General features: G+C 38.7%; 1 protein-coding gene and 1 pseudogene across 2 annotated transcripts in view; one reads left to right on the forward strand and one right to left on the reverse strand.

Moving 5' to 3' along the window:
- RBBP5 (RB binding protein 5, histone lysine methyltransferase complex subunit) overlaps positions 1–11,022 on the forward strand; it is a 42,746-nt gene extending 31,724 nt beyond the window's left edge. Inside the window, exons 13-14 of one of the 2 annotated variants that reach the window (XM_037824924.1) lie at positions 167–358; positions 9,954–11,022. In XM_037824924.1, coding sequence (XP_037680852.1) covers positions 167–358; positions 9,954–9,982 — 221 coding nt within the window. In that variant the 3' untranslated portion in view covers positions 9,983–11,022. The remainder of the gene's footprint in view (positions 1–166; positions 359–9,953) is intronic. The other variant, XM_037824926.1, reaches the window with a different exon arrangement.
- Positions 11,023–13,153: 2,131 nt separating this feature from the next.
- Positions 13,154–14,135, reverse strand: LOC119526094 (annotated as a pseudogene).
- Between the last annotated feature and the right edge of the window lie 446 nt (positions 14,136–14,581).

Here is a 14,581-nt window from a genome sequence, read left to right on the forward strand (position 1 = left end):
TTTATGAATAGCAAACAAAGCAGACTTATTTTCTGTATTTATTAGTGCATCTAGAGCAAGAGCAGCATTCCTTGCTCACTGATAGGTGGCATGGCCTGTGCTGTGGCTGGGACGTTGGGACTAGTGCTGTGTGGATTCCTTTCTATTCCTCCCTGTCCTTTTACAGAAGTCCATCCACTACTGGGTGTGAAGGGGGATGGCAAATCCAAGAAGAAGCAAGCTGGCCGGCCTAAAGGATCAAAAGGTAAAGAGAAAGATTCTCCATTTAAACCGAAACTCTACAAAGGGGACAGAGGTTTACCTCTGGAAGGATCAGCGAAGGGTAAAGTGCAGGCGGAACTCAGCCAGCCCTTGACAGGTAAGGACACGTTGGGAGTGCTGTCGGGCTTGCTTCGTGGCCTTGCTTTGTACAGCCCTGACTCCCTTTAACTGCAGTATTTTTTCCTTCCTCCTCTCCTTTTCCCAATAGCATATATTCTCTTGAGTTTTCAGCTGCTGCCAAGGGCAGGCTAAACCAGATTTGGCTTAATTCAGTGTTTCTTAACCTTGGGTCCTTGAATAGGTTTAAGGGAACCACAGTCCCCTGATATTACATGCAAAATATTGTGTGAATATTTTTCTGGGGAGAATGTCCATAGCTTTCCTCAGATTCCTATAAGAATCCATGACCCCAAAAAGGGTAAGAACCCCTGGATTAATTCATTTCTTGCTCTATATTTGCTCTAGTTTTTTTTTATTTTGTTCTGTTGTTCTTGTTGTTGTCATTACCCCAAATGGAAGAGCCAGACAACCAGAAATAAAAGCGTGCTTTATACAGCCTCTGACTGCTGAACTCTTGCACCTTTTCTCTCTCTCTTCAAATTGCTCAAATCCCAGAGACAGTGTTTTCCTCTCTCCAAGTAATCTAGAAGCAATAATGAATTTATTAGTGGTATCATCATGTTACGGAAAAAGATATGAGGTATTTTTTTCAAAATCTGAAATCAGGAGAATACCAAAAAGACAGAAACAATAGCATCTGTATAGCATCTTAATACCTGAGCTTTCTGAAAGTTAATAGTTGAGTTTTCTAACTTTTGTATGATTGAGAAGTTTTTATTGGGGGGGTATAGAACAATTTCAATTTCCTATCAAATACTTGCGAACCTTGGGCTAGATAGACTCTTGTTTTAAAATATTAATCAAATTAGAATCCACTTATTTTCAAACATTGTTGGGCTTTGGAAGTTTTTGTTTGGTTTTATATATAAGCCTTGCTTTAGTTAATATAATACTTGATTTTCAGTGGCTAGGTCAGCAGGTTCAGAGACAGGATTGATAAAATATCAGTGGTTGTATTCAGTTTTTTTCTTGTTTTTTGTTTGTATTTGTGGCTTTAATTTTGATTTGAATATGTTGAACCAAATGTGATGATATACAGTAGAAGATGAAACAGAATTCCTTGTGTTTAATTATTTAAATTGAAACAAACTCAGTTACTCATGATTTTGAGTATTGTACATCGTTTGTTAGATTTAGACTTCAGTTTTTCATAGCTCAACACTGTATCTCTGAGCTTCAACATTCTTTTACCATCAACAATAGTTGCAGTGTTCTACTGAAAATCAGTTACCACCTCCACATTCAATCCACTTATGGCTGTGTCTATATATTTCAAAATAGCCCCAGAAGAATCATGTGTGCTTTGCCAACAAAGATTCCAGATCAATAGTCAACTAGAAGTAAATAAAAACAGTCCTTGCATAATCCACTTCTTGCACAAGCTGATGCCACAATAGAAGAAACACAGTTTAGAGTTCAGATAGATTTTCCTGGCCTAAAGAGCTAAAATGCTTCAGGGTGATTTAAATGTGGTCAAATATATTCAATTAGAACACTCTAGGACACAGTGTCTCAGCTTCTTCAAAATCTCTCAATTGTATGCTTTTTGTTAGTAAAACTATGATAAATAAACTGTTTAAAAGTTTTTTAAAAACCATATTTTCTCTCTGATACAATGATTTCAACTTTTAATTATAGTTGATGTGGCCATAACAGTAAGTAGAACTCTCTGGCAGTTCCTGTCAAAGGCACTGGGAAGTACTGTTAGATTTTACAGCTGAGAATACAATAGCAGTGGTGTTTCTCAGCTGTGCTTCAGAAATATCTAAATGAGAGTCAAAATCAAACTGTTTGGAAAGTTTATTTAGCCCTAAATAGGAATGAGCCTTTTTTTCTCCTAGATATTTCAACGTATTGAATACATATATCCTAGTGCTATTTGCTTAGTGACAAAAGAAAGTTTGTGAGGAAATTTTAAACTATATGTAGGATGTATATTTTAGTATTTGTGCAAGTCAGCATTTCAAAGCCCCTTGTAGCAAGAGTGGATTATCAAGGGCCTATTAGAAGTTTATTCCTAGTCACTTTGCTGACAAGGTTAAGTGAGGGGCTGACTTCTCACTAAAGACTAGAACTTTCTTATATCTTAGAACAGCAGGGTGCTTCAAACTGGATTTTTATTTCCTGCCTTATTTTCATTAGGCACTTAAGTTAATCACCCTTGAAGACAGGCTACCATTTTAGCAACTTTACCCTTTAGAGGGACTAGAGGAGATTTTCACATTTCAGGGCCAGTTTAGCAATTGATTTTCTGACAACATTGAGCAAAACAATTGCACAGATTACTATAAAAATCTCCCCAACTTCTCCTGATTGCATGCATTGTGTCCATCCCCTTATAATCTATATGTCCTTCCCATTTTCTCCTTTCTTTGGCCTTGGTTTCTTGACCTTTTCCTGAATGGAAATCTCCAGAACAGAAGTGGCCAGATCAAATGCCAAGAGTGTGCGAAGGAGCAAGGTCACTGATAAACAGGAACCGGGGTCTGGTAGCTTGGTTCCAAGGCTCCCTCAGAAGGGCTGCATTCAATGTTTTATTGACTGGCTGGAGTGTGGTTTTGATCTTTGTGAAGTAGGTGAATTTGGGGGAGAAAGATGAATCTGGATCACATGTAATTCTGTCAGAAGTATTAGTTTCAGGGCAACTTACCGTATCTTTCATGAGAGATTCTTTGGGTGAGAGTGGGGCTTCATTCAATATTGTGATCAACTTGGAGGGCCCTGAGCCAGCACGGGCTAGCTGGCACATGCCACTGATTTGCACATGGACCCCTGAGGCCACTGAAACAAGCTTTGGCATTGGGTCTCATGTTCTTTGTCCTAGTTTGCTAATGCTGCAGAATGCAAAACACCAGAGATGGATAGGCTTTTGTAAAACAGGGGTTTATTTCACTACACAGTTACAGTCTTAAGACCACAAAGCGTCCAAGGTAACACCTCAGCAATCGGGTACCTTCACCGGAGGATGGCCAATGGCGTCCGGAAAACCTCTGCTAGCTAGGAAGGCAGCTGGCGTCTGCTCCAAAGCTCCGGCCTCAAAACGGCTTTCTCCCAGGACATTCCTTTCTAGCAAGCTTGCTTCTCTTCAAAACATCACTCCCAGCTGCACTCTGTGAGTTTCCTCTCTCTGAGTCAGCTCATTTATATAGCTCCACTGATCAAGGCCCACCCTGAATGGGCAGGGCCATGCCTCCATGGGAACATCTCATCAAAATCATCTCCCACAGCTGGGTGGGGCACATTCCAAGCAAATCCAACCATCACCCAAACTTCTGCCCCACACAAGACCACAAAGATAATGGCATTTGGGGGACACAATACATTTAAACCGGCACATTCTTCTACATCTTGGAGATATTTGGTAAAAGGCAATATGCAGCTATTGTAGATTTTCCGTCAGATACTAAGAAATGAAATCTGATCCAGAATGCCTGAAGTGTTTTCGTCAAAAATCAATCAGGTTGACTCACCGAGGAGATGGTGGCATAGAGAGGAGTGGAACTTAGTTAGTCCCACCAGAGCAACTCTAAACAACCAGGAACAACTAGTAAAAGATCTGGAATAACTGCTGGAAGATGACCGTGAATGTCCACACACCATGCAACAATCTAGATTGGGAGGAATGCCCAAAATCGCAGCATAAAATGTGTAAGTAAAAACTGCGGACTCAAGCTGACAGCCCCTCCCTCAAGGCAGCCTGAACTGCAAAGCCTCATGGTGCTAGAGAGCAGCACTCTCTGAACAAGCAAATATACCTCAGCCCAGCTCCAACTGAGGTTTTAATGTTAACTGCTCAATACAAACTACAAATCCCCAACAAGCAGACAGAGGCTTTTGGTGACGACTGACCTTGGACAGCCAGGGGATGTATCTGTCTCCAGACGGGGAGCCCAAATGATCAGGTGCTATCTCTGGCCAATGGGTGATTCTGGGGGCTGTAGACTGACCCTGAAAGGGGGCTTCCTGTCCCTTTCTCTCTCTCTCAACCTGGGCGGCTCAGTGGAGAAAGCCTTGCTGTTTTCAGCTCACAGAGCTCCACAGTAGAGAAAGCCTCAGCCATTTTAAACTGTGACCCAGACAAAGGTAGAGATAGCAGAGTCAGAGAAACAAAGAATCTATTTATATGCAAATGACCTCTCTCTATGGGGCATATCTTCCCTAAGAGGAAGAAGGCAGTGCCAAGCTCTACTACCTGCCTTCCATTCAGAACCAGACCCCAGAGCCTGGGGGAAAATAGCTATGGGCCACACCTCCTTATACTAGTCTGGAGTGACAGGCTGACAGATGCCACCTGCTGGGCAGAAAAGCACTGGGTGTGTCAATCCTCTAAGACACACCATCAGGGAAACCAGTTACTGAATATTTCTTCCTTCTGGTACCTGAGCCTGTTCTGGTCTGGGAAAACCTGATTGGGTAACCAATGAAACCAGATGCCTAGACATCAGAAAACTACAACCTACACTAAGAAAAATGAAGTTATGGCTCAATCAAAGGAACAAACTTACACTTCAACTGAGATACAGGAGTTTAAGCAACTAATAATTCAAAAAATTTAGGGAAGATACAGCATAAGAGATAAAGGCTATAAAGAAAACACTGGGCATACATAAGGCAGAAATCGAAAGTTCAAAAAAACAACTGGTAGAATCTATGGAAATGAAAGGCACAACACAAGAGACAAAAGACACAATGGAAACATAGAAGAGCAGATCTCAAGAGGCAGAAGAAAACACTCAGGAACTGGAGAACAAGGCATCTGAAAGCCTACACACAAAAGAACAGGTAGAGAAAAGAATGGGAAAATATGAGCAATGTCTCTGGGAACTTAAGGACAAAATGAAAAGCAAGAATGTATGTGTCATGGGTGTCCCAGAAGTAGAAGAGAAGGGAAAAGGGGCAGATGCAATAATAAAGGAAATAATCAATGAAAATTTCCCATCTCTAATGAAAGACATAAAATTACAGATCCAAGAAGCTCAGCATACTCCAAACAGAATAGATCCGAATAGGCCTACACCAAGACACTTAATAATCAGATTATCAAACGTCAAAGACAAAGAGAGAATCCTGAAAGCAGCAAGAGAAAAATGATCCATCACATACAAAGGAAGCTTAATAAGACTATGTGCAGATTTCTCAGCAGAAACCGTGGAGGCAAGAAGGAAGTGGTGTGATATATTTAAGATACTGAAAGAGAAAAACCACCAACCAAGAATTCTATATCCGGCAAAACTGTCCTTCAAATATGAGGGAGAGTTTAAAATATTCTCTTGACAGACAGTGACAGAGTTTGTGAACGAGATACCTGCTCTACAGGAAACACTAAAGGAAGCACTGCAGACAGAAAGGAAAAGACAGGAGTGAGAGGTTTGGAACACAATTTTGGGTGATGGTAGCACAGCAATGTAGGTACACTGAACAAAGATGACTATGAATATGGTTGAAAGAGGAAGGTTAGGAGCATGTGGGACACCAGAAGAAAAGAGGAAAAATCAAGACTGGGACTGTATAACTCAGTGAAACCTAGAGTGTTGAACAATTGTGGTAAAGTGCACAAACATGTTTTTTCATGAGGGAGAACAAATGAATGTCAACCTTGCAAGGTGTTAAAAATAGGGATGTATTGGGGGGAAAATACAATTAATGTAAACTAGAGACTATAATTAACAGAATATTGTATTATGCTTCCTTTAATGTAGCAAAGGCAATATACCAAGGCTAAATGCATATAAGAAGGGGGCATAAGGGAGGAGTATGGGACTCTTGGCATTGGTAATGTTTGACTCTTCATTCTACTTCAGTTTAAGTTTCTTTCCTTTTGCTGCTTCCTAGCTGTTGTGTTTTTTTTTGTTTTTTTTTTTTGTTTTTTTTTTTCTCCTTTTTCTTTTGCCTCTCTACCTTCTCTGACTCTTCTTCCTGCTTTGTGGAAGAAATGGAGATGTCCTTATATAAATAGTGGTGAAGGTGGCAAACACATAAATATGTGACTATACCGGGAACCATCGATTGTCTACTTAGGATAGAATGTATGGGGTGTGAACAGTACCATCTTAAAAAAAAATGGGTTGATGAAGAAACCTTGAGGGCAATATACTGAGTGAAATAAGCCAGACACATAAGGACAAATATTGCAGGGTCTCACTGATATGAACTAATTATAATATGTAAACTCATAGATATGAAACATAAGATACCAGGATATAGGAAGAGGCTAAAGAATGGGGAGCAGTTGCTTATTATGAGCAGAATGTTCAACTAGGTTGAACTTAAATGTTTGGAAATGAACAGAGGTGATAGTAGCATGTTGTGAGAATAACTAACAGTGCTGAATGGTGTGTGAATGTGGTGGAAAGGGGAAGCTCGGAGTCATGTATCATATCACCAGAAGGAAAGTTGGAGGTTAAAAGATGGAAATGTATAAAACAGTGAACCTTGTGGTGGGCAATGTCCATGACAAACATTAGAAATCTCTTTTATGAACCAGAATAAATGTATGACACTACAACTAGAAGATAATAATAGAGGGGCATATAGGAAAAAAATATATGCCTGTTGCAAACTACATACTACAGTTAGTAGTATTTCAGTGTTCTTTCATAAACAGTAACAAATGTATCATACCAATACTATGAGTCAACAATGGAGCAGGGGTGGTTAGGGGTATGGGAAGATTGGAGTCTTTTTTTTTTTTGTCTTTATTTCTTTTCTGGAGTAATGAAAATGTTCTAAAAATTGAAAAAAAAATTAAATGTGGTGATGGATGCACAGCTGTATTATGGTACCGGGGGCAATTGATTGTACACTTTGGATCTTTGCATAATTGTATGGTCTGTGAACAATCACAATTTATAAAAATGTGATAAAAAAGGAAATAAAAGAAAAAAACTTAAGGGAAATGTTCAAAAAATAGACTGGGGTAATGAATGCACAACTATATGATGGTACTGTGAACAACTGATTGTACACTTTGGATGATTGATTCACATATATCTCAATAAAATTGAATTAAAAATTTAAAAAAATCAATCAGATTGAAGGTTATATTTGTATATTCAAGGTTTTGTGGACTCGTACATTACTGCCAGGTTGTTTGAAAGCAGGTTTATAGGTGTAGACTATGTTACTACTCAAGTCAGATGAATGACAAATGTTTGTTAATATCTGCAATTGATCAGATATTGAAGAAATTATTCAGTAAGCCTTGATTAGCAACCCCCCTCCCCCGAAGCTGCCATAGTCTGTTGCTGTTGCAGTAGGAGGTTATGCATTTCAAGAGAAAATTGGAAGGCAGATATACCACTATAGAAATAATCTGGAATCTGGGACTACAGAAAATTCTCCCCTGTCGGACAGCTCATCAGTGTTGGATAGTGCGAGTGTTCATGTCCATGAAGACACAGTTGCTGTGGTGAGTAAGGACCCATCAGTAAAGCAGGTGAGGGTAATCCTGAGATCAAGACCTTCTGGAAAGGCCAGCACTGTCTATCAAATTCCCCTCATTTATCTCATCACATACTCTCCAATGGGCAGTCCTCAGAAGACTAGAGACTTGAGCTGTAAGCAGAATCACCAGTTTCCTTGTCACCCTGTGATTTATCAAGGATTGCCCAAGAGCAGGTGTGACAAAGGTGTGGTCTGTCACAAATATGGTCTAAAGACTGTCTGGGATGGTGAGCCTGACAGGGCTTGTTTGTGCCTGCGGCTATCGGGGATCTCTGCTGGACACAGGCCAGAGCAAGCAGAGGTGCTTTTATCTGGGTGGGCAGGCACTGTATGGATCTCACTGCTCACTGCCCACTCAGCCTCAGGGTACTAAACGTGCTGAATCTGGACTTTTTTAGTGCTTGGTCTATTGAGTTTTCAATTTTTTTTCCCCTTTTCATTGAATAGTTGCTAGGACTAATTTATGAATTACCTCCAAAATAGATGATTAGTTGAATATTTTTTCTCACTCCATGTGATCTTAGTAGCCTACTAAGGTAATGCTTACGTCATGATCCAGGGTTGTCTTAGAACACCCAGGGCTACTGTTGGGGGATAGTAGAAATAAGCATTCATCATGACCTGAATTTTTCTTAATCTTATTGCTGAAGATTTCCTTTATATTACGGCTAAATAGAAGTCCTTAAAGCAGCTGCGGCTTCAGATTTTTAGATTGCTGGGAGGTCTCCTTTGTTACTATTTCTGCATATCTTATCTTCCTCTTAGTATTGATTGCTCTGGTTTTGGTTTGCTGCTGATGCCTCAACAAGCCTTTTATGTCTGTTCCCAAGAATGTGGACGATATAAACTGACCTGCAATAGACGATCAGTATAAAGTAGCTCATTAGTCACTGAGTGCCTGTTATTAATGCCAGTGATTTGTGATCAAGCCACTCTCTCCCATCTTGGTTTAAACTTATAATGTCAATGTTGTGTTCACTTTAAAACTGTTAAAATTGTTTAGGGTCCCTGTGGGAGCGTCAGCAAAAGTAGCATTAAAGTGGTGAAGGCATGGCATTGAGTCCTGTGGAGTAGTAGATTCTAGATTTTTAAAAATATCAACTCTTAAGGTTAAAGATTATGTTTTACTTTGGGAGAGATCTGGAAAAAAACAGGTGCTAAGTAAACTTGTTATCTTACCGAACTACAAAAAGTTTAAATTTGGTTTTTAACAGTATGGCATTCAATAGAGTTTGAATCTCATTGTAATTTCAGTCTTTTCTCAGGCAAATGTGAATATGTTTTTATTGCCAGTTTTCACCTGTGCTTGAACTTTACTTTAAAAACTGTTGTAAGTGAAGTTTTATAAATGGGTACTTTTCTTTTGTAGATTGGGCAATTATTTTTTAACTTTTTTAAAAAAAAATCTTCAAATGACATATTCTCCCCATTCCAAATGACGTTTGGGAAGATTTTCTTCACCTTGTCCTCTTTTTTACACTTCATAGTTAATATTTCACAGCAGCCCATTTAAGGATGTCCCCTCAGAGGTTGAACAGCTTCCATGGAATAATCAGGGAAGTGTTCATTTGATTTTACTGTTCAGGATTTTATTTATTGATCAGCAGTTGGTGCATGGAAATGTGAACAGTAGCTTTCATTAACATTTCACCATATTTGGGACTCTAAGGTGATAAAAAAATGTCACTTAAGGAATAAGGCTTGGAAAAAAAAGGACTGTAGCTCACTGTTAATCATTTAGTGACTAAGTCTATTTTATAAAAGGTTAAAAGATATAGTACCCTAGAATTTCCTTTCCTTTACGTACTGCACCTTTTGGACTAACATTATTTGTTAACACCTTGGGGAATGTGTAGAACTCATATCATTGTTTTTGTTTTTGTTTTTTTCTTTTGGGAGAAGTACTGAGGAAAGTATTGCAGTGGGGGTTTGGCTTTTGGATTTTTTAAAGTTTCAATAAAGGGTAATTGGGAGTGGGAATTGGTTTTATAACTTTTCTAAAAGGGGGGAAATTCTTAGCCCATGTTTGCTTATAATTCATCACCCAGCTTCCATCAGGATTTTTGTTCTTATAAGTAACTGGTCTGAGTTGATGCTAAAAGAAATCTTTTTGTGTCTGATCTCTTTAGCAGGGGGAGCGATCTCAGAACTGTTATGAAGACCCTGAAGTTCTTCATTCTTCCCCACTTTGCCATCATGTGGCCTCTGGACACTGTGGTCAGTCATTTGAGATTGACTTTAATTTAAAACAAAGGCCTCTGCTTCCCACCCAGGAGGTGGAAGGAGTGAATTTTATGTTTGAATGAAGAAGTGAATTATGGAAGAAGAATATATGTCCTTTTCCTTTCAAGTGTAAGTCCAAATAAGTTCTCAGGAATGAGGATTTGTGAAGACCTCAAATAGGAGTTTTGGCTCATTGAAACATTAATGTTTAGTTATGTTGCTGGAGAAAAGATACCTATGTTTTGCTCGTCTAACCCAGCATCGTTTAGACCTGTCATATCCTATCTCCTGTTTGCCTTTCATCCTCAGTACATATCCTTGAGTGACTTGTACTCATCTGCAATTTTGTTACCATATCCTGGTGAAACTTCTGTTGTATATTCTCTTTCTTCCATTTTTAAATGTACCCTCTCACCAGATACCTCCTGTATTTCCATATTGTCTGCAAAGGATGGGCAGTAAAAGAAAGTACTTGAAAGACTACAAATTTTCAGAAAGGGAGGGAAGATAAAAAGGCCCTTCCTACTATATCATATTTTGCTCAAGAAGCTGGGTTGTAAAAGATTCAGGGTTTTTTCTTGTTTTCCTTTCATTTCACATTTCCCTCCAGTATTGGTTCACTGTCATTAATCATGGTTTTTGAAGATAGTTTCATCTGTCTCCAGCAAAGAATCATCAATAGTTTATATTGCTTTACCTGTACTGGCTTCCAGAGATGGGAACAAACCAAGCTGTCTCTAAGCAAGCTTCTTTTTTATTGGGGTGGGGAATCTATGCAAGGACTAAAGTAAAGCCATCCAAAATCAAAGTAGCAACAACGCAGTTCAAATCAAAGATCAAGGTAAATTTTTTTTATCATTGTTTGTGGATATCTGTCCCTCCCATCAGTCATTGCATTTTCCCTTTCTGTATCTATGCTTGTTTTTCTTACTACATGTTTTCAGTCACTTCCTTTCTGTGAAAGGTTGCTTAGCTTTTTTTTTTTTTTTTTTTTTTTTTTTAACTTTTGTTGTTCTTTATATAAAAAATAGCATATTGGATGAATGTGTACATTAGATATTTGAAATTCTCTGAAAATCCAGAATAAAGAAACCAGGTGTGGACACGGTTCACTAGCCTCCCGGAGCAATGCTTTTAGCTGACCAAATGTACTTAACCTGGGTTGTCATTTTCTCAGTATTTTAAAAGGAGAGTTTAAACCCTATGCTTGGTTATATTGTGAAATACACATCAGCTGGTAGAAGCTCCTAGACGTAGGTGAACAAGTTGATTGCCTTTTGGAATTTAGGATAGAAATCAAAGTAGAATACATCAGTATTACTTCTTTCTCCCATTCCATCTTTTAGAATGAATAGTAGTTATGAAAGCATTCTCTCTGAGGCAGTTGGAAAATGTATTTTTAGATGCCACTACTTTTTCTTCAAATGCCCATTCTGTGAATTTCATGTTAGTTAGAGCAGTAGTAGAGATTAGTTGATGACTCATTAGACATATTTTTGTTTTACAAACTTTATACCCATTCCAGTTTTCTCTGCACTGTGCACTGCAATAGTATGATAAAAGGCTTTCTGCATTATTTCCATGTGTGAAGTAGCTTGGTTTCCTCTATCTGTATGTTTGGATGTTTATGCTATGTCCACTTCCTAAACTGGCTTCTGAGAAAATCAGCTAAATCCCTGTCAGATTGTCTTTGGCAGCAGCTCCTAATAATTATTTATGCTTTGGGATTTTTTTTTTTTTTTCAGCTCCTAAAAACTTCCACCCTTTTATTTCAGTTTGAATTTCTCAATTTGTACAATATATATATATTCTCTTCTTCCCTTCTGTTTCCCCTGTTCTGGTTTTTAATGTTCAGTAGTTTTGTATAAGATGAGACTTAGCCTTGGGTACATTTTGCTGAAGCTTTAATGCTTTGTAAATAAAATTGGATGTTTTATTAAAGAACAGGTGTAGGTGTTTGTTTGTAAACACTAATCACTTCTGAAACTCACCAGCCACTTTGCTTTGTACTACAGCATATATGACCTACTGTGTTGAAAGGATGTTATATCTTCTTTCTATGTAGAAAAATACAGAGTTGAAAGGGGTAGGGGTGGTCAGGTATTCCAAGTATCTGCCTCTAGATGAGTATAAATAAGCAAATTCAAGCAAAATGTTGATGCTAATCATAAAGATCCTCTAAGAAGAGATCCCACAGTCTCTCTTCAAGTTCTTTAACTGAGTAGAAATTTGTATAACTGCTTTGCAGGAGCCGCAGGGCTAAGCATTCAGGATGTTACAAAAATGAATGGGAATTCAAAAATGAATCCTGCCTTCTAAGGATCTTTCTTACAATTTAAGAACAGGTAAATCCCTCCTTATTAGTCTTTTTTTCCCTGGATTAAATAGCTTTAAAATCCATTGACTACTTGTGTCCTAAGATGTGAGGACACATCTTAAGTAGACTTAAATAAGTCTGTTTAAGCCCTTGATTTTATCATCTATAAATCTGAGTGTCTGCTTAATCTTTTCTGTTATGTGACTGAGAACTCTTTTTTTTAAAAAAAAAAAACAAAAAACAAAAAACTTTATACCCATTCCAGTTTTCTGGTTAGGAGTTTCATTTTTTTTTCTCAATAAGTCTACTGTTTACTTTTCAGGATTGAAAAAAAAATTAAGATTCTAAAGAATTAAACAATAAAGGAATGTCAAGGGAAGGGCACTGCTGCCCCATTCTCAGAGATACAGTAGTTTAATACCTAGCTTCAAAACAAAATGAATTCATATTTTCTAAATGAAATGATACTGTACATCTACCATCTTCATCTACGCTTGGTATAACTTTCAAAGACACACAGCTTCACTTAAGCTTGGTAAAAAACTAACAGGAATGATGGCTGACCTTAATGTATTGTGTACTTTACAGGAATTTTTAACAATCATAACACAGTAATAATGCCATTAATATTGAAGTCCTCAGTTTAGAATCTGGAACATTTATTCTTGGCAAAGGGGAAATTCAGTCCAATGAGTCTGTCTCAAGATCTTCATCTCTTGTTTTCTCCGTTTGTGTTCTCTCTTCAGTAAGTAGATTAATGCTTTGAGCCCAAAATGAGATAAATTTTTATTACTGTAGCTTACATGTTGTTTGGTGCTCAGTTTCCATTTCTTCCTCTTGTTTGCATTTTCCGTCTGCTGCTGCTTTCCCATGTTGGCCTTTCATCATTTTCCTTCTATGAGTAGCCTGAAAATTTCTTCCACCTTTTCTCTTCTTTTCACCCTCTTGATCATCTCCTTCTTCTGAATGAGAGGTGGTTGTAACCCATGCTTTAGCTAAAATTGTCCTTTCTGATTCAACTTCTTTATTCCCCCTTTTTTTGTCAGGCTCTTTTCTTGGCTTAACTTCTTCCTTCTGGCATTCTCCATCCTTTTTAAGCTGTTTTTTAGGTTGTTTCTCTTCTTGCCCCTTTTTCTTACTTTTGTCTTCTTCAGTTATCTTGTCACTCTCTGAAGGAGAAAGTTGTTTTGCCATTTTGGGTCTGCGTCTTGGTTTTGGAATCTTGACTTCTGTAGCTGCAGGGTGTCCTCTTTTGGGGCTCACTTTTAGATGAACAGATGCTGTTGCTCTGGTCACTACCCTTGCCTCCTCTGTTTCTATTTGTTTTTCTGCCTTTCTCTTTCTTCCTCTTCTGGCAGCCTTTGGAGTATTTATATCAATTGCTTTATTACTGGCTTTTTCTTCATGGTCAGTATCCTTCTTTGAAACACTGGTTTCTTTTTTCTTCAACATCAGATGATACATTTGATTGTTTAGTTGAGGCCTGTTGACCTGAAAATTTGACTTTTGGATTTTTATCAGTCTCCCGTAAACCTTCATTAAAACCTTTCCGTTTATTTGGCTTGCCGTACTTTTCCTTATTTGCAGAGTAAGGAAGTATGTCCTTTGGTCCTAAAAAAGCAGTCTCATGAGTTCCAAAAAAGAAAATTCGTAGCTTTTTTGTGGGTGGCTTTACAGCTCCATCAGGAACTTCATCTACTCGAGCTGGCCAATGAGGGTAACCTTTCATCTTGGCAAAGATGAGAGCCCCCAGTTGGAAGTTTCGAGTCATGTTTCGAGGATGATTCTGGCGATCTCTGGGCAGCGAGCCGGGCCGTGCAGCTGGGTCTGGCGGGTAGGGAAGGATGCCTCCGAACGCGCCAGCTGGGGCCGCAGACACCAAGGCTGCTGTTAATGCTCAGCCACCTCCGCCCTAGTCCTCGCAAGCCGCCTGCGCTACCAGCTGCTGCAGAGGCGTCTCAGCAGCACCCAATCGCAGCCACTAGGCTGTGCTGCTGAGAACCCTTTGTTGACATCATAGCTGTTTCATAGCAACCTTGACCCAACTGAAAGATAAGAGCCTCTGTTCTGTAGTGTAGAGTAGTCAAGAGAGTGAGGGAAAATATCTTCAGTACTCTTGGGAAGGAAGAGTATCTAAAACAGGGAGAGGAATTGCAGTTAACATCATCTACCTTGCTGATAATTCTGATTCTAAAAGGGCGTGGGGTCTTCATGAAT

This window comes from Choloepus didactylus, chromosome 2 (genome assembly GCF_015220235.1).
Source record: "Choloepus didactylus isolate mChoDid1 chromosome 2, mChoDid1.pri, whole genome shotgun sequence".
Classification (NCBI taxonomy): Eukaryota; Metazoa; Chordata; class Mammalia; order Pilosa; family Megalonychidae; genus Choloepus; species Choloepus didactylus.